General features: G+C 41.7%; 1 protein-coding gene across 2 annotated transcripts in view; it reads right to left on the bottom strand.

Moving 5' to 3' along the window:
- Positions 1-21,148, bottom strand: part of RBL2 (RB transcriptional corepressor like 2) — a 154,498-nt gene that overhangs the window by 63,669 nt on the left and 69,681 nt on the right. For both annotated transcript variants that reach the window (XM_077458472.1, XM_077458473.1), the window contains one exon: positions 15,869-16,029. In XM_077458472.1, the coding sequence (XP_077314598.1) occupies positions 15,869-16,029 (161 nt within the window). The remainder of the gene's footprint in view (positions 1-15,868; positions 16,030-21,148) is intronic.

Genomic DNA, 21,148 nt, shown 5'->3' with positions numbered 1-21,148 from the left:
CAAATCCTCCTCAATATTTCCCCAGTGTACTGCAATAAAAACTTAGTAGTCACTAATGAAACAGTTAACATCCACCTCTATATTTAAACCGTAGGGACTCAAAGTGTTCATACGGAACAGCCACTCGGTCTCACGTTTAGATATTTCCCGGACTAAATTACTGCCCTTCCAATTCGGAAAGACCCTATCTACACCCCAAAACTTAAGACCTGTTGGGTCCCTGTCGTGTTTAAGTCTGAAATGTAGGGAAACACTATGGTCCTTATAGCCAATGGAAATATTGTAAATATGTTCTGCCACCCTAGTACATAATTTCCTTTTTGTTCGTCCTACATACATCAGCCCACACGGGCACTGAAGTACATATACTACATGTGTGGTCACACATGTGATAAATTGATCGATCTTAAAATTTTGTCCATTACCAGTGGAGGTGAATTGATCAATCCCCCGAATGTGATTGTGAACAGATTTACAGGCTTTGCACCTTCGACAGGCAAAAAAGCCAGCTCGATCCCAGAACATAAGAGGCCTGGAGGGTGGATCCAAAACCTTTTTGACAATTTTATCCCCAAAAGAGAAATTACGTCTGTAAATAAATCTAGGGTTCTCAGGAATTACTCCCTTGAGCGTCCTATCTAATTTGAGGATGTCCCAGTGTTTTCGGATAATCCCCTCTACCTCCTTGTATTGGCCATGGAGGGTGCTAATGAAACCCCATTCATGAGTACTACACATTATCCTTTCTTTCCGTTGTAAACATTGCTCCTGGGGTACACGTAGCACCTGTTGCAATTCCTGATCCAGCATGTCAAAGGAGTAACCCTTTTCCACAAATTTATCCCTGACTAAAGATGCCTGTGTCAAATAATCATCATCAAAGGTACAATTTCTTCTAACACGAAGAAACTGACCTTTCGGTATCCCACGTAGCCAAAGCGGATGATGTCCACTATGAATAGGAATAAAACTATTTCTGTCCGTTGGCTTAAAAAACACTTTTGTGGACAAATTAGTCATTTCTCTCATTACAGTTACATCCAGAAAGTGGATTGACTTTTTATTCCAACTGAAGTCTAATTTTATATTGTTATTATTGTTGTTCAAACCATCAGAAAAGTCCTTCAGAGATTCCTCCGTGCCTTGCCAGATGAAAAACATATCATCTATATACCTATGATAGAAAAGTAATTCCCTTCTCCGGTTCGCAAAAATCCGTATATCCTCCCAATGGCTCATAAATAAATTCGCCAAACTCGGCGCAAATTTTGAACCCATCGCTACCCCTTTCTTTTGGTTATAAAATTTACCATCATACCAAAAGTAGTTGTGCGACAGGCAAAATTCCAGAGCCATTCGCAAAAACTTTTTTTGTATGTAAGGCAGGTCGTCCCTCTGAGAGAATGCCCAATTGAGAGCCAACAGGGCATCCTCGTGCTGTATAATCGTATAGAGAGACGACACATCTGCTGTTACTAAAAAGATTTCAGCGTCTCCAGGAAACTCCACACCACGCAACAAACCTAAAAAGCTTGTGGTGTCCTTTAAATAGGCACGTGTAGTGACCACACTCATCTGCAAGAAATGGTCTAAATATTGACCAATCCTAGCAGTCACTGATTTTATTCCGTTAACGATTGGCCTAGCCGGGGGTTCCGTCTGACTCTTATGGATCTTAGGTAACGTGTAAATATTGGGAATTCTATTATAACTAGGTACCAAAAATAACCGTTCCTTTTTTGTTAGGACCCGCATATAATATCCAAAATCCACCAAATTGCCCAAATCCTCACGATACGATTTCGTAGGGTCTCTATCTAGTAGAGTATATGTTGTTTGATCTGACAACATATCGCATAGCTGAGTGTGGTAATACTGCTTATCCAACAGTACCACACCTCCCCCTTTATCTGCTGGTCGGACAATAATATCCTTTCTTTCCTCTAGGGCTTTAATCCCTTCTTTAATATATATAGGACAAGGATTTTTCTTTAGTGGAAGGGCATCTAAATCCCTAAGGACTGATTGTTTAAACACCTCCACTTGGTGGTTGGAAGGTAGTGGTGGATTAAATAATGACTTATTCCGGAGATTGCTGTTCACGCCAATTATTCCATTATCCCTATTATTCGTTATCATACTGCTATTAGAAAGCATATATTTCTTAATATTGATCTTCCGTACGTATTTCTGTACTTCAATATAGACATTAAATTTATTCATTGGTTGGCGTACAGAACATTTCAAACCCGCATTTAGAATGTTTTTTTCTTTCTGGGATAAAGTTACTTGAGTCAAATTATAAATCCCTGTCATTCCGTCTCCCTGCGTCTTTTTTTGTTTGAGGCGTTTACCGGCTCTGCAGCCTCTTTTTCCATGGTTTTTTGTTGTTGTCTGACCGGACTGTATGGCATTCCCCAATCCTGGGGATGTCTCCAATCCTGATTGTTCTGGACGGATGGTGGATAAGAGGGTCGACCTCTCCATGGTCGCCCCCCTCTTGGTCTCCCCCTCCAATGTCCCCTCCCGCCTCTCCCTAAAAAAGGGGGCATCTGAGTATTACGGGGTGAGGATGATCTCACTAGAGGAGCAAAACGGTTATGTGTGTCAGGCTGATATATCCCTTGTTGATTATAACCCGGGCGAGTTTCCTTGTATCCCTTATTCTTACCCACAAAATTGGACTGTTTACGTGCCTGACTGTTTTGGGGGTTTTTTTTCCCAAAATTTATTTTTCTTGGTAAGGCCTCCTCAGTTACCTTAGGGATATTATCCAATGCTTTTGGTACGTTAGTTACTGGTTGTGTAGATGTAACCCCAACCCCGGTTTCTTCTTGTGTTGATGGTCTAAATCCTACCTGCCAACTATACATAGTGTGATTCCTAAAATCATTTAAATCCCTTCTAAATTTCTTTATTTTCTTTTTTTGTGTATCCCTATCCACCTTTTCCAATTTTTTCTGAATATCACTATTGAAAGAAGCTAGTTGTGGAGTGCCTCTTATTGGTTCTAATAAGGACTGCAAATCTGTGATTCTTTTTTCCAAAATCACCATTTTTCTCTTTTTACGTGCTAATACCAGTTGCTGTAATTTATAGCCAACTCCATTAAAGAAATCAAGCCACTCTGACATAGAACCTGTGTCATCAAGTCCGTCCTGAGGTGCCACATCCCACCTCAGGCTTCTCATTATTAATTTGTCCTTGAGGTACTGTTCAAACGTACAGATATCCCACCAGGTGCGAACTTGTTTCTCAAGGGTGTTGGCTAGTGCTGTTAGAGTTTCCGTATAATCATTATCTTCAAGTGTTCCCCCTTCACAGGAAAACACTGCTTCTAAATCAATTTGTCGATCCCTCAAAAAATTGATTGCATCCATGTTCGCTAAGGGTAAATTTAACTATGTAACAAGTACTGATATCACTGGCAAACAATCTAAACAAAAATTGCTAAGAATATTCCCCACCGATCCCAGCGCACACAGAAACAAAAGATGATATAATTTGCAAGCTGCTATCATACAAAAGATAAATCATAAAAATTATATAGTATATAGCCCTCGTGAATCTATTGTCCAATATATACCATATTGACAGCGCTAAAACAACAAAACAATCATTCTTAAGAGGGTAGAAGCCCCATGGTTTACAACAAAAACCACAGTAATGTCCTTAAAAAGTCCCACACATCTGAGGATGGGATTTTAGTTGAAACACCAAAATGATGGAAAACAGAAAGAAAAGTCCATCTCCAAGAAAAGACCACCAGTGCAGAAAGAGCTTGTTAGCCGGTGACACCCCTTATGGTAAAGCACTCACCAGAACCCAATGGGTTAACAGGCACCTCTTTATAAATAGTCTTTCACTGGTATTCCTCTGTACCCAATTCCTGTGTCCTCATAGATTTTTCGGATTTAATACTTCACTCCCAGCAGCAAGTTCACATATAGAAAACAGCAGAAAGAGGTTCCATAGTGCAAACTGCTTTATTCTTTAAAAAATTTGTGCGCATATACACCATACGTACATAATCAATAAAAATTCATTCACAGAGATGTAACCACTAGAACAACCGGATTTGTCTCACCGCGGCTCCGGGCGTCTTAGATCGAATGCAGGCTCGGCTTCCACGGCGGGTCCCGGGCAATCGTACAAATCGACCGCTCTGTAGTTACGAATAGCTGCTTGGTCACGCCCATACGCGTTTCGTCATCACGTCTTCATCTGTGGGCGTGGCCAAGCAGTGCAGCTAATCCGATTAAATATGAATAGGGGCGGGGAGGTGGCTCATGGGCATTCCCACGTCCAGCCCCCTAGACACACTCACTCCCACCCAATGCGGAAATGAAAAGGCCACGTCGTGCAAGCCATCGCCATGACAACATGCCTAAATGTACACTGTTCGCAAAAAAACTTTCGTTTCTCACGAGTACGTCCCTGTGGGTAAAATTTGTTCACACAAACCTTCGTTTCTCATGAGAACAGTATTAATTCATTAAATCACCGAACAGCATACATTAAGTGAGCAGGTTATCTCATTATTCCAGGAAATCACCATTATCATACTAAAATAATAATATAATAATAAATTTACATCATTATTACCATTATTATTTTGTCCACAAAAGTGTTTTTTAAGCCAACGGACAGAAATAGTTTTATTCCTATTCATAGTGGACATCATCCGCTTTGGCTACGTGGGATACCGAAAGGTCAGTTTCTTCGTGTTAGAAGAAATTGTACCTTTGATGATGATTATTTGACACAGGCATCTTTAGTCAGGGATAAATTTGTGGAAAAGGGTTACTCCTTTGACATGCTGGATCAGGAATTGCAACAGGTGCTACGTGTACCCCAGGAGCAATGTTTACAACGGAAAGAAAGGATAATGTGTAGTACTCATGAATGGGGTTTCATTAGCACCCTCCATGGCCAATACAAGGAGGTAGAGGGGATTATCCGAAAACACTGGGACATCCTCAAATTAGATAGGACGCTCAAGGGAGTAATTCCTGAGAACCCTAGATTTATTTACAGACGTAATTTCTCTTTTGGGGATAAAATTGTCAAAAAGGTTTTGGATCCACCCTCCAGGCCTCTTATGTTCTGGGATCGAGCTGGCTTTTTTGCCTGTCGAAGGTGCAAAGCCTGTAAATCTGTTCACAATCACATTCGGGGGATTGATCAATTCACCTCCACTGGTAATGGACAAAATTTTAAGATCGATCAATTTATCACATGTGTGACCACACATGTAGTATATGTACTTCAGTGCCCGTGTGGGCTGATGTATGTAGGACGAACAAAAAGGAAATTATGTACTAGGGTGGCAGAACATATTTACAATATTTCCATTGGCTATAAGGACCATAGTGTTTCCCTACATTTCAGACTTAAACACGACAGGGACCCAACAGGTCTTAAGTTTTGGGGTGTAGATAGGGTCTTTCCGAATTGGAAGGGCAGTAATTTAGTCCGGGAAATATCTAAACGTGAGACCGAGTGGCTGTTCCGTATGAACACTTTGAGTCCCTACGGTTTAAATATAGAGGTGGATGTTAACTGTTTCATTAGTGACTACTAAGTTTTTATTGCAGTACACTGGGGAAATATTGAGGAGGATTTGAGCTTAATATATTTTAGAACAGTTTCTGCATAACATATTTAGCCTTGTTTTATTAATATATTTTTTTATGTGAACACAGCATACATGTATACAAAAAAGAGTATAGGTCGGTTCTATTCTATTCTATTTTTTGGGACACCTACTTTTGCAGTCGAGTAGACCAAGAGGTCTGCATTTTCTAGCTTTGCTGGTACTCAACATTCGGGTTTTATTTTATCTTATCATTTTTTATTAATCTATCAGACAAGACTATTGATTAAGATAGTGTGGAGAATTATTTAATATTTTATTGAATGTAATGCATTTTGCTCTGCATACATATTGGTGGTATATATAGATTTGAGATATATGTGCCTTTTATCTCAATGCATTTTTCTAAGATGGATACCTGCAATATTGACAATATTTATTATTTTGGTATGATAATGGGTATTTTAGGTAATAATGATGTAAATTTATTATTATATTATTATTTTAGTATGATAATGGTGATTTCCTGGAATAATGAGATAACCTGCTCACTTAATGTATGCTGTTCGGTGATTTAATGAATTAATACTGTTCTCATGAGAAACGAAGGTTTGTGTGAACAAATTTTACCCACAGGGACGTACTCGTGAGAAACGAAAGTTTTTTTGCGAACAGTGTACATTTAGGCATGTTGTCATGGCGATGGCTTGCACGACGTGGCCTTTTCATTTCCGCATTGGGTGGGAGTGAGTGTGTCTAGGGGGCTGGACGTGGGAATGCCCATGAGCCACCTCCCCGCCCCTATTCATATTTAATCGGATTAGCTGCACTGCTTGGCCACGCCCACAGATGAAGACGTGATGACGAAACGCGTATGGGCGTGACCAAGCAGCTATTCGTAACTACAGAGCGGTCGATTTGTACGATTGCCCGGGACCCGCCGTGGAAGCCGAGCCTGCATTCGATCTAAGACGCCCGGAGCCGCGGTGAGACAAATCCGGTTGTTCTAGTGGTTACATCTCTGTGAATGAATTTTTATTGATTATGTACGTATGGTGTATATGCGCACAAATTTTTTAAAGAATAAAGCAGTTTGCACTATGGAACCTCTTTCTGCTGTTTTCTATATGTGAACTTGCTGCTGGGAGTGAAGTATTAAATCCGAAAAATCTATGAGGACACAGGAATTGGGTACAGAGGAATACCAGTGAAAGACTATTTATAAAGAGGTGCCTGTTAACCCATTGGGTTCTGGTGAGTGCTTTACCATAAGGGGTGTCACCGGCTAACAAGCTCTTTCTGCACTGGTGGTCTTTTCTTGGAGATGGACTTTTCTTTCTGTTTTCCATCATTTTGGTGTTTCAACTAAAATCCCATCCTCAGATGTGTGGGACTTTTTAAGGACATTACTGTGGTTTTTGTTGTAAACCATGGGGCTTCTACCCTCTTAAGAATGATTGTTTTGTTGTTTTAGCGCTGTCAATATGGTATATATTGGACAATAGATTCACGAGGGCTATATACTATATAATTTTTATGATTTATCTTTTGTATGATAGCAGCTTGCAAATTATATCATCTTTTGTTTCTGTGTGCGCTGGGATCGGTGGGGAATATTCTTAGCAATTTTTGTTTAGATTGTTTGCCAGTGATATCAGTACTTGTTACATAGTTAAATTTACCCTTAGCGAACATGGATGCAATCAATTTTTTGAGGGATCGACAAATTGATTTAGAAGCAGTGTTTTCCTGTGAAGGGGGAACACTTGAAGATAATGATTATACGGAAACTCTAACAGCACTAGCCAACACCCTTGAGAAACAAGTTCGCACCTGGTGGGATATCTGTACGTTTGAACAGTACCTCAAGGACAAATTAATAATGAGAAGCCTGAGGTGGGATGTGGCACCTCAGGACGGACTTGATGACACAGGTTCTATGTCAGAGTGGCTTGATTTCTTTAATGGAGTTGGCTATAAATTACAGCAACTGGTATTAGCACGTAAAAAGAGAAAAATGGTGATTTTGGAAAAAAGAATCACAGATTTGCAGTCCTTATTAGAACCAATAAGAGGCACTCCACAACTAGCTTCTTTCAATAGTGATATTCAGAAAAAATTGGAAAAGGTGGATAGGGATACACAAAAAAAGAAAATAAAGAAATTTAGAAGGGATTTAAATGATTTTAGGAATCACACTATGTATAGTTGGCAGGTAGGATTTAGACCATCAACACAAGAAGAAACCGGGGTTGGGGTTACATCTACACAACCAGTAACTAACGTACCAAAAGCATTGGATAATATCCCTAAGGTAACTGAGGAGGCCTTACCAAGAAAAATAAATTTTGGGAAAAAAAACCCCCAAAACAGTCAGGCACGTAAACAGTCCAATTTTGTGGGTAAGAATAAGGGATACAAGGAAACTCGCCCGGGTTATAATCAACAAGGGATATATCAGCCTGACACACATAACCGTTTTGCTCCTCTAGTGAGATCATCCTCACCCCGTAATACTCAGATGCCCCCTTTTTTAGGGAGAGGCGGGAGGGGACATTGGAGGGGGAGACCAAGAGGGGGGCGACCATGGAGAGGTCGACCCTCTTATCCACCATCCGTCCAGAACAATCAGGATTGGAGACATCCCCAGGATTGGGGAATGCCATACAGTCCGGTCAGACAACAACAAAAAACCATGGAAAAAGAGGCTGCAGAGCCGGTAAACGCCTCAAACAAAAAAAGACGCAGGGAGACGGAATGACAGGGATTTATAATTTGACTCAAGTAACTTTATCCCAGAAAGAAAAAAACATTCTAAATGCGGGTTTGAAATGTTCTGTACGCCAACCAATGAATAAATTTAATGTCTATATTGAAGTACAGAAATACGTACGGAAGATCAATATTAAGAAATATATGCTTTCTAATAGCAGTATGATAACGAATAATAGGGATAATGGAATAATTGGCGTGAACAGCAATCTCCGGAATAAGTCATTATTTAATCCACCACTACCTTCCAACCACCAAGTGGAGGTGTTTAAACAATCAGTCCTTAGGGATTTAGATGCCCTTCCACTAAAGAAAAATCCTTGTCCTATATATATTAAAGAAGGGATTAAAGCCCTAGAGGAAAGAAAGGATATTATTGTCCGACCAGCAGATAAAGGGGGAGGTGTGGTACTGTTGGATAAGCAGTATTACCACACTCAGCTATGCGATATGTTGTCAGATCAAACAACATATACTCTACTAGATAGAGACCCTACGAAATCGTATCGTGAGGATTTGGGCAATTTGGTGGATTTTGGATATTATATGCGGGTCCTAACAAAAAAGGAACGGTTATTTTTGGTACCTAGTTATAATAGAATTCCCAATATTTACACGTTACCTAAGATCCATAAGAGTCAGACGGAACCCCCGGCTAGGCCAATCGTTAACGGAATAAAATCAGTGACTGCTAGGATTGGTCAATATTTAGACCATTTCTTGCAGATGAGTGTGGTCACTACACGTGCCTATTTAAAGGACACCACAAGCTTTTTAGGTTTGTTGCGTGGTGTGGAGTTTCCTGGAGACGCTGAAATCTTTTTAGTAACAGCAGATGTGTCGTCTCTCTATACGATTATACAGCACGAGGATGCCCTGTTGGCTCTCAATTGGGCATTCTCTCAGAGGGACGACCTGCCTTACATACAAAAAAAGTTTTTGCGAATGGCTCTGGAATTTTGCCTGTCGCACAACTACTTTTGGTATGATGGTAAATTTTATAACCAAAAGAAAGGGGTAGCGATGGGTTCAAAATTTGCGCCGAGTTTGGCGAATTTATTTATGAGCCATTGGGAGGATATACGGATTTTTGCGAACCGGAGAAGGGAATTACTTTTCTATCATAGGTATATAGATGATATGTTTTTCATCTGGCAAGGCACGGAGGAATCTCTGAAGGACTTTTCTGATGGTTTGAACAACAATAATAACAATATAAAATTAGACTTCAGTTGGAATAAAAAGTCAATCCACTTTCTGGATGTAACTGTAATGAGAGAAATGACTAATTTGTCCACAAAAGTGTTTTTTAAGCCAACGGACAGAAATAGTTTTATTCCTATTCATAGTGGACATCATCCGCTTTGGCTACGTGGGATACCGAAAGGTCAGTTTCTTCGTGTTAGAAGAAATTGTACCTTTGATGATGATTATTTGACACAGGCATCTTTAGTCAGGGATAAATTTGTGGAAAAGGGTTACTCCTTTGACATGCTGGATCAGGAATTGCAACAGGTGCTACGTGTACCCCAGGAGCAATGTTTACAACGGAAAGAAAGGATAATGTGTAGTACTCATGAATGGGGTTTCATTAGCACCCTCCATGGCCAATACAAGGAGGTAGAGGGGATTATCCGAAAACACTGGGACATCCTCAAATTAGATAGGACGCTCAAGGGAGTAATTCCTGAGAACCCTAGATTTATTTACAGACGTAATTTCTCTTTTGGGGATAAAATTGTCAAAAAGGTTTTGGATCCACCCTCCAGGCCTCTTATGTTCTGGGATCGAGCTGGCTTTTTTGCCTGTCGAAGGTGCAAAGCCTGTAAATCTGTTCACAATCACATTCGGGGGATTGATCAATTCACCTCCACTGGTAATGGACAAAATTTTAAGATCGATCAATTTATCACATGTGTGACCACACATGTAGTATATGTACTTCAGTGCCCGTGTGGGCTGATGTATGTAGGACGAACAAAAAGGAAATTATGTACTAGGGTGGCAGAACATATTTACAATATTTCCATTGGCTATAAGGACCATAGTGTTTCCCTACATTTCAGACTTAAACACGACAGGGACCCAACAGGTCTTAAGTTTTGGGGTGTAGATAGGGTCTTTCCGAATTGGAAGGGCAGTAATTTAGTCCGGGAAATATCTAAACGTGAGACCGAGTGGCTGTTCCGTATGAACACTTTGAGTCCCTACGGTTTAAATATAGAGGTGGATGTTAACTGTTTCATTAGTGACTACTAAGTTTTTATTGCAGTACACTGGGGAAATATTGAGGAGGATTTGAGCTTAATATATTTTAGAACAGTTTCTGCATAACATATTTAGCCTTGTTTTATTAATATATTTTTTTATGTGAACACAGCATACATGTATACAAAAAAGAGTATAGGTCGGTTCTATTCTATTCTATTTTTTGGGACACCTACTTTTGCAGTCGAGTAGACCAAGAGGTCTGCATTTTCTAGCTTTGCTGGTACTCAACATTCGGGTTTTATTTTATCTTATCATTTTTTATTAATCTATCAGACAAGACTATTGATTAAGATAGTGTGGAGAATTATTTAATATTTTATTGAATGTAATGCATTTTGCTCTGCATACATATTGGTGGTATATATAGATTTGAGATATATGTGCCTTTTATCTCAATGCATTTTTCTAAGATGGATACCTGCAATATTGACAATATTTATTATTTTGGTATGATAATGGGTATTTTAGGTAATAATGATGTAAATTTATTATTATATTATTATTTTAGTATGATAATGGTGATTTCCTGGAATAATGAGATAACCTGCTCACTTAATGTATGCTGTTCGGTGATTTAATGAATTAATACTGTTCTCATGAGAAACGAAGGTTTGTGCGAACAAATTTTACCCACAGGGACGTACTCGTGAGAAACGAAAGTTTTTTTGCGAACAGTGTACATTTAGGCATGTTGTCATGGCGATGGCTTGCACGACGTGGCCTTTTCATTTCCGCATTGGGTGGGAGTGAGTGTGTCTAGGGGGCTGGACGTGGGAATGCCCATGAGCCACCTCCCCGCCCCTATTCATATTTAATCGGATTAGCTGCACTGCTTGGCCACGCCCACAGATGAAGACGTGATGACGAAACGCGTATGGGCGTGACCAAGCAGCTATTCGTAACTACAGAGCGGTCGATTTGTACGATTGCCCGGGACCCGCCGTGGAAGCCGAGCCTGCATTCGATCTAAGACGCCCGGAGCCGCGGTGAGACAAATCCGGTTGTTCTAGTGGTTACATCTCTGTGAATGAATTTTTATTGATTATGTACGTATGGTGTATATGCGCACAAATTTTTTAAAGAATAAAGCAGTTTGCACTATGGAACCTCTTTCTGCTGTTTTCTATATGTGAACTTGCTGCTGGGAGTGAAGTATTAAATCTGAAAAATCTATGAGGACACAGGAATTGGGTACAGAGGAATACCAGTGAAAGACTATTTATAAAGAGGTGCCTGTTAACCCATTGGGTTCTGGTGAGTGCTTTACCATAAGGGGTGTCACCGGCTAACAAGCTCTTTCTGCACTGGTGGTCTTTTCTTGGAGATGGACTTTTCTTTCTGTTTTCCATCATTTTGGTGTTTCAACTAAAATCCCATCCTCAGATGTGTGGGACTTTTTAAGGACATTACTGTGGTTTTTGTTGTAAACCATGGGGCTTCTACCCTCTTAAGAATGATTGTTTTGTTGTTTTAGCGCTGTCAATATGGTATATATTGGACAATAGATTCACGAGGGCTATATACTATATAATTTTTATGATTTGTGGATAATGGCTCTCACTGTGGTTCGCTGGATTCCCAAAGCTTTGGAAATGGCTTTATAACCCTTTCCAGACTGATAGATCTCAATTACTTTCTTTCTCAATTGTTCCTGAATTTCTTTGGGTCTCAGCATGATGTGTAGCTTTTAAGGATCTTCTGGTGGACCTTACTGTATCAAGCAGCTCCTATTTAAGTGATGCCTTGATTGTGAACAGGTGTGGCAATAATCAGGCCTGGGTGTGGCTAGAGAAATTGAACTCAGGTGTGGACAACCACAGTTATAGTATGTTTTAACAAGGGGGGCAATCAATTTTTCACACAGGGCCATGATGGTTTAGATTTTTTTTCACCTTTAATAATAAACACCTTCATTTACAAATTGCATTTTGTGTTTACTTGTGTTGTCCTTGACTATTGTTTAAATTGGTTTGATGTTCCGAAACACTTAAGTGTGACAAACATGCAAAGGAACAGGAAATGAGGAAGGGGGCAAACACTTTTTCACACCACTGTATTTGGCTTGTTACATGTTATTTATATTGCCAGCAACAGTTGAGGTCACAATTTATATTACACTCTAACCACACATTACTGTTATTCATGCTGGCCTAAAGTATCTGGAAACCCTAATGCCTCATACACACGGTCAGACATTCCGACCACAAAATCCGTCGGATTTTTGCTGAAACTTGTGTTGCATACACACGGTCACACAAAGTTGTCAGAAAATCTGATCGCTCTGAACGAGGTGACGTCAAACACGTACGTCGGGACTATAAACGGGCCAGTAGCCAATAGATTTCATCTCTTAGTTTATTCTGAGCATGCGTGGCACTTTGTCTGTCGGAATTGTCTATACAAGATTGGAATTTATGCAATCGGATTTTGTTGTCGGAAAATGTTAGATCCTGCTCTCAAACTTTGTGCATCGGAAAATCTGACAGAAAAAGTCAGTTGGAGCCCACACACAGTTGGATTTTCCGACAACATGATCCAATCGCACATTTTTCATCTGAGAATCCGACCGTGTGTATGGGGCATAACAGTATGACAGATTGCTAAGTCACTGTGCATCATAAACAATCAGCATCTATTTTTCCCTTTTAGAAAACACTGTTTACAATCTTCTTTTTTTAAATTCTTTGTTATATCTCAGCCTCCCTGCAACCACTTTCTGTCTACAGGCACTTGTCACAGTGGCAGCTTCAGGGCGTTGGTTAGGTTCGGCTTTCTGACAGTGACAGGATGAGCTCTAGACCTGTTCGGGATCTACAGTAGCACACAAGTGAGTGAGCCTGCAATGAAGGTGTCACTCTGCTGCAGTGGCAGCTGGTGGTATTTATTTTCTGGGGGGGGGATACAAACAGTGCACAGCCAGCCACCCCCTGGTCAGTCACCCAGCTGCAACATTTACCCCAGGCTTCCCTCTGGGTGACCGGCTTCCCCTGCATCTCCTCTCCTTGCGTCTCCTCCCAGCAGCCAGTGTAGCTTCTCCTCAGGCTTCCCTCCAGGTGGCCGACTTGCTTTCCATGCATCTCCTCTCCTCGCGTCTCCTCCCTCCTGTTCCCGGCGGCCAGCATAGCCTTCTTCTTTTGGCCAATTGGGAAACGGGTCTCAGACCCGCTTCCTGATTGGTCGGGAGGAGAATTAGTGTCACACAACTGGTTGGGGTAGGCTGGGCCCACCCTATTTTGAAGCCTATTAGAGCCTTTGGCTCTAATTACATGCTTCAACCCCCCACATGGAAATTCATACATCCGGCGCCCTGCATGTAGATTAGGGGTCGGACGCATGGATATGGGGAGCAGTGCCCGTGCGCCCCTTATGGACGTGCTGCCACTGCTGCGGGGTGGGGAATGCCCTGTCTGTGTATGATTGGCTCAGGTGACAACTTCCTGTCATGCTCACACATGTGGGTTCAGACTAGTATTCAAACAGCCCCCAGTTCATCCTCAATAGTGAAAAGAACCATGCCTGTTTCATGTGTGTCAGAATGACTGCCTATAGTCTCCACTGGAAGCATAAGTGACAGGACAGAGGCAGGGATGGACCACTGTCACCATATAACAGGAAGTCCCTGAACAAGTACGTTCATGGCAGGATCACTAAGTATTATTTTAATGAAAGCTACAGATTTAATTTGTAAATTTACATTACAAATTGAATGATTATATCTTAGATTGTAAGCTCTAATGAGCAGGACTCTCTGATTCCTACTGTATTAAATTGTATTGTACTGTTTGCCCTTATGTTGTAAAATGCTGCATAAAATGTCAGTGCTATATATATTCCTGTATAATAATAATATGAGAGATTAATAATTATATATCTATAAGTTTTAACACCTTTGCACTGCAGTAATACAGTCTTACTTCAGTTCAAGTAAGCACGGATAAGAGCCAATCCTACCTGAATCATTTGTGTCTTGTGTTGCATTAACAGCACATTTAAAATAAAAAGGCTGTCTTTAGACCCCTTTCACACGGAGCCGCGGGCAGCGTTTGCGGTAAAGCACCGCTAGTTGTTTTTGCAGTGTATTCGGCCGCTAGTGGGGTGCTTTTAACCCCCACTAGCGGCCGAAGAAAGAGTTAAATGCTTCAGCAGCGATGCCCATTCATTTCAATGGGCAGGGAGTATACACTGCTTCTCCACCGCCCCAAAAGGTTCTGCTTGCAGGACTTTTTCTAACGTCTGCCAACGCACTGCCCCAGTGTGAAAGCACTCGGGCATTCACACTGGGACTGCAGGGGAGGCATTTTTCAGGCACTTTATAGGCACTATTTTTTAGCCCTTTAGTACCTGAAAAATGCCTCCAGTGTGAAACGGGTCTAGAGGTGTATGTTGTTATTCACCATATCGGTTTAAAGAATGTGTCACTATTTATCAGGTCAGAACTTTCCCTTTCCACTTTAAAGTGCCTGTAAACACTCACGTATACCCAGTGAAGTAACTGGCCTCAGGTGATACACAGACATCAAACAATTGCTCGTACATAAGTTGTACCTTTTTATCTGCAGTCTTCTCCTCTCTACAGATATTCAAAGAGCAGAATCTATACAGATTGTCTGAGCTTCCAGAAAGCAGGGGGTGGGGAGCAGAAGTTACTCTGAGGAGCTCAGTGAGGAGGGACATACCCCCCTTCACACAGCATGGAGGAACAGAGCTGAGGCTGTCAATCACAGACTGTGTGCTGGAGCTCCATCACCTCTCACCTTTTTATCTTTTGGCATCAGGAAAACTTAGTCAGAAGTGACTCATGAAGATAGCGGAGGAATGAGGCAGCAGAGAGAAAGGACACTTTGTGTTCTGGATTGAGACAAGTACACATTATAGAGGGATATGCTTTGTTAATATTTCATGTCAGAGGTTTACAACCAATTTAAAATACTATCTTAGTATTGCACAATGCACAGGAAAGGATGCTTTGCTCTATCCGACCCCCGCCCAGCATTGCAAGGTTAAATTTCAAGTCAAAGAGTTCCAATCTAGAAATCACTATAGACAAGTAAAGGGGACCTGTAATGTTACATCTAAAGATAAAAGTAGAATGACATGGGTAACCCCACCTAAGATACAAAGTTTACCATTATATTTCTTGTTTTGGTGGGAGCAAAGTTGCTATTAAATGTGGTGCTTGTTCTGTCTTAGTACAATACCCTACAATACCCTACAGAGTGTCCCATATACCTTTTTGTCATACAGCTTATGAACATATGGTTTCCAAAAATGTTCTTTAATGCCTTTGACTTCCAAAAGCAAACCGTGGTGGAGACAACAAAGACTTTCAATGATGCAAGGGGGTTCAGACGGTGGTTTGAAATCCTTACTGGAAAAATCCTCAGGAAGCCCTTTAAAAAGAGAAAATGCTCCAATTAGTAACTCAAATATATTACAGAATTTTAGTTTAAAGGAAACCTATAGTGAGAAAACTATGTAGGCTGCCAGTGCCAAATTCTGAGAATGCCAATGTGTTGGATGCCATGTTGATCCACCGGCTTCAGTACTTTCTAAGATGCTTGGTCCAGAAGTATAAAGAACAGGGGCTCTGACTTCACTTGGTGCATGCTTATTGTGGGCCAGTGATTCAGAAAGTGCTGAAGCCAGACACAACCAGGCAACTAAATCGGTTTTGATAAAAAAAAGCAAAAGCACAGCTCAGTAGCTTTAAAGTAGATCTAAAGGCTAACTGAGTGATACAAGTGCTTTTTTTTTATATATATAAAATACTTGTTTTCATCCTATATCCCTTATTACATCTTACTGCTGCTGTTCACCTGCAACCTCTTTGCATCCATTGTCACCCTATTACAGATGTCCCTAAACAAGGACCTTCATTGCAGAATCAAGTAACATTTTAAAGTGTATCTACCCCCAATAACGAACACTCCATATTGCAGCTTATGAATCCTTAGCCCTTGTACACACGGTCGGAAATTCCGACCACAAAATCCATCAGATTTTTTTCAGACGGATTTTGTCTGAAACTGGTGTTGCATGCACACGGTCAGACAAAGTTGTTGGAAAATCCGATTGTTTGGAACGTGATGATGTTCGTTCGTTACGACACTACTACGTTCAGGCTAGTAGCCAATAGCTTTGGTCTCGTAATTTGATCTGAGCATGCGTGGCACTTTGTCCGATCGGAATTCTCTACAAATGATCGGACTTTGTCCGATCGGATCATGTTGTCGAAAAATTTTATATCCAGCTCTCAAACTTTGTTGGTCGGACATTAAGACGGAAAAAGTCAGATGGAGCCCCCATACTGTCAGATTATCCGACAACACAGTCCGATTGGACATTTTCTGTCGGAATGTCCGACTGTGTGTACAAGGGCTTAGATGTAGTGACAGCATTAGTTTTCTTTCTAGGCTTTTTTCTCCTTCTTTTCACCTGGTGATCCAGCCAGTAACACACCTCCTGTCTTAGGGTGCCTCTATTCTGGATGGAGAAGCAATGGAGACACACTTGGGCAGCTGCATTGTCAATCTGGGAAGAAGGTAGTTTTGGTTACACAAGCAAATTTTAATGGATTTGACTAATGCCGCGGACACATGATCAGAATTTTGGTCAGAAAAAGCTCTGATGGTTTTCCCAATGGAATTCCGACAGGATTTCTCTCAAGCTGTCTTGCATACACACGGTCACACCAAATTCTGACCATCAAGAACGCGGGGACGTACAACACGTACGACGGGACTAGAAAAAGGAAGTTCAATACCCAGTAGCCAATAGCTTCCATCTCGTAGTTGAATCTGAGCATGCGTGATTTCCGATGGGAAAAATTGAGAACATGCTCTCAATCTTTTTGCACACGGTCGCATTTTCTAACAAAAAGCTCTCATCTGTCTTTTGTTGGCTGAAATTCCGATCGTGTGTACGCTGCATCGCACATTAAAATCGGACTCCAGCATATAATTTTAGAAAAGTTACAGCAACCAGGTTTTACATAAATGAATAAAGAACCCCTGCCCGTGGTAAATGGTTTGTTCAGCCCTTTAACTGTAATCTTTGCTGAATAGCCTGGTCTGTTGGCGTTAAAGTGGATCTTCAGCCTACTTTTTAAAGTTTCTGTGGCATCCTTTCCCCCTTCAATAACACTAATGGATAAAAAAAAATAGATCCCTACATACCCTTTTTTTCCCATCTCTACTTCCAGCTCTGATCGACTAGGCAAATGACGCAGTGTGTGTTCCTGTTGACACCTGGGATATTATCGCCAACAAATACCAGGGAGCAGCAGGGAGTGCACTGGCTGGGGACAAACGCATTGACCCCTGTATGACAGAGATTTCGAGGTCAGAGCAGTTCACTGGCAGCACAAGAGGCCTGCAGGTGACATTGAGAGTGTGTGACAGTTTGTTATGCATATCCCTACAGATAGGCCACTGGCTCTACCTGCCCTTTCATTAAATGGCTGCCCACACAGCACAGGTGGGCATTGTGTGATTAAATCATTACATGAAAAATACAGCACACACAACTTTTGGGAGCGTCAATCTCCTGGGTCAGACAGAGATCTCACTGGTTCCCTCCTCTGACCTCCACCTATTCAGACATCCCAAGTCTCCCACAAGGTGCGGGAACTTCCCGCATTTCAGGGGCAGCTCCTGGACCCGTAAGTGCTGCCCAATATCCCGGCTGAGGGGCTGATCCTGGATTGTCCCCTGGTTCATTCAGGGATGACCGGTGCAGCAGAAGGGACAGCTGTGAACACCGATCTCCCTGTATAGCTGATATGTGCTTCTCATTCTCTCCCTCCCACGGCCATCAGCTAAAAAGCTATAAAGGGAGATCGGTGATCACAGCTGTCCCTCCTGCTGCACCGATCATCCCCAGCTGTTCCCTGTATCCTCCTCCTCCAACCCCCCCCCCCCCTACCTTCTCCTCCGGCTCCCTGTCCTCCTTCTCTGCCCCCTCACCCCCCGGCCGCCCGCTTTCCTCCTCTGCTCTCCCGCCAGCTGTGGGGATCTGTCAGGATGGCGAGCGGAGAAAGGGACTGGTCATTTATCGGCCCCTGCCTTTTCTGAATTGGACACAGTGAATGAGATTGTTCCGGTGTCCTGTGAAAACTGAGCAGAGTAATCTGTGTGTTACTCAGTTTATGAATGGACAGGAGCCTCTGTCTTCTGTCCATTCATCTTCAATGTTGAGAAAGGGGCTGGGGAATCTCTGTCCTCAGTCATTTTCTCTGTCTCAAAGAGGAGATGTCAGGGGTCTAGACCCCTGATATCTCACCAAAGCCCCCCCCCCCCAACAGGGTTGGTTAAAAATAAAAAATAAAAAAAATAATGAAATTGTAAACAAATATAAAAAAATATATAAAATAAAAAACTACTGACACCCCCCCCCACTCTTGCCCTACCAACACCGTCCACTGTCCCAACCACCTCCCCCCAAAAAGCATTGTGAATTCAATTATTATTTAATTAATTTTAATTGTAAAAAAAATAATATGTAAAAATAAAATTTACTGACACCATCCACTGCCCTACTGACACCATCACCACCACATACTCCCCAGAAGCACTGTGAAAAAAATACCCCTGATGAAGGTGTTTAACCAGAAACGCGTTGGGTACCGGGGATTACTATATACCGGAGAATATTATTATATTGTCATATTGTTGTAAATTGCTGTTTTTTGTTTTTTCTTTCTTCCTGTGTGTATCCTATGTTTATTTGATTTTTTTTAATCATCGATTATTTGTATGATCGAATATTTTTATTTCTTTAACCACTTTTGGTAGATCCTGACCACTGCAGACCAGGAACATCCCACAAGAACTGCAGTTTTGTTCTGACCCAGTCATCTAGTCATTACAGTCTGGTCCTTGTCAAAATTTCTCAAATCCTTACACATGCTAATTTTTTCTGCTTTTAACACATCAACTTCAGGTACAACATGTTCACTTGCTGGCCCATATATCCCACCCATGTTCATTTGGCTTTATGTTTTATTCACTTTACACCAACTGTATTTATATATGATTGGATATATTATTATGAATTATTATTACAGGTACTTATATAGCACCATTAATTTACAAAGTGTTTTACATATATATTGTACATTTACATCAGCTCCTGCCCTCAAGGAGCTTACACTCTAAGGTTCCTAACTAACATTCGTACATACACATAGTAGGGCCAATTTAGACAGGAGCAAATTAACCAACCATAATGTCTTTGGAGTGTGGGAGGAAACTCACATAGGCACAGGAAGAACACCCAAACTCAAGGCAGGTAGTGTCGTAGTTGGGATTTGAACTGGCAACCTTACTGCTGCTAGGTGGAAGTGCTAACCACAACGTGCTGCCCATGAAATTTACATATCTATTGTTTATATGAAGCACAACTGTAGTGCTTAGTTTTATGACTGTGTAAATAAGCCTTTGTGCTCAGCCCTGCCACCCACTCCTGCCTCACAGGCTGTGATTGACAGCAGCGGGAGCCAATGGCTCCCGCTGCTGCATCTCAGCCAATCAAGATTGAGAGGCCTGGGAGAGCCTCAGGTCTTATGCATGTCGCTGGATCAAAATCGGGCTTAGGTAAGCATTAGGGGGAAAAGCTGAGGGGGGAGCTGCACACCAGAAGGTAAAAAAAAACCTTTACAACCATTTTAAGTTAGGTTTGTATCAGGGGTCTTTAACTTTGATATTCTGTAAGTTAAGAATATAGAAATCAAAATCTGCCAACTGGAGAATGAAATGGGTAGCAATAGAAATATGGCTGGCCACATGTAATGGCTTTTATCTGCAGGAAAACGCTTAGAGCGGAGGTTCACACACAAATTGAACCTCCTCTTTTCGCAACCCTCCCCCCTCCGTGTCACAGTTGGCACCTTTCCGGGGGGAGGGGGGGTGCAGATACCTGTCTAACACAGGTATTTGCGCCCACTTCCGGGCATAGACTCCCACAGGAGTCTATGCCTCTTCCCGTCCCGACGGGTCACGGGTCACACACACGGGTCCCAGACACAGCAGGGACCATTCGGATTGCGCATGCGCACTAGGGAATCGGGAAGTGGAGCCGCAAGGCTTCATTTCCTGATTCCCTTACCGAAGATGGCGGCGGCAGCATCCGAGGACCGAGGGATGGTTTGGCCTTAGGTGCCGACATCGCTGGACCCTGGGACAGGTAAGTGTCCTTATTTTAAAAGTCAGCAGCTGCAGTATTTGTAGCTGCTGACTTTTAAAAAAACTCTCGCTTTAAAATGTTACTAAACCCAGGACCCTGCATTCACTATATCTGGTCTCCCACCGTACTCAGTACATGGAAATGCTATTATTTGGGTAAATATAAACTGCTAAATACCTTTTTCTCATGAGCAGTATATAGTAATCTTGTAACTTCCATTAGTGTCTGGTTAAAGCTTGTAGGAGGAGTTTTAATTCAACTGTTTTATGAGGCTGCAGGACCCCTGACCCTCTGTCTGGACAGTGCTGATTGGCCCTGTGCTGATCA

Source organism: Lithobates pipiens, unplaced genomic scaffold (assembly GCF_037356315.1).
Source record: "Lithobates pipiens isolate NorthernLeopardFrog02 unplaced genomic scaffold, aLitPip1_a1.2 Scaffold_10, whole genome shotgun sequence".
Taxonomy (NCBI): Eukaryota; Metazoa; Chordata; class Amphibia; order Anura; family Ranidae; genus Lithobates; species Lithobates pipiens.
Note: the sequence above shows the minus strand (reverse complement) of the source record. Positions and strands in the feature narration are given on the sequence as shown.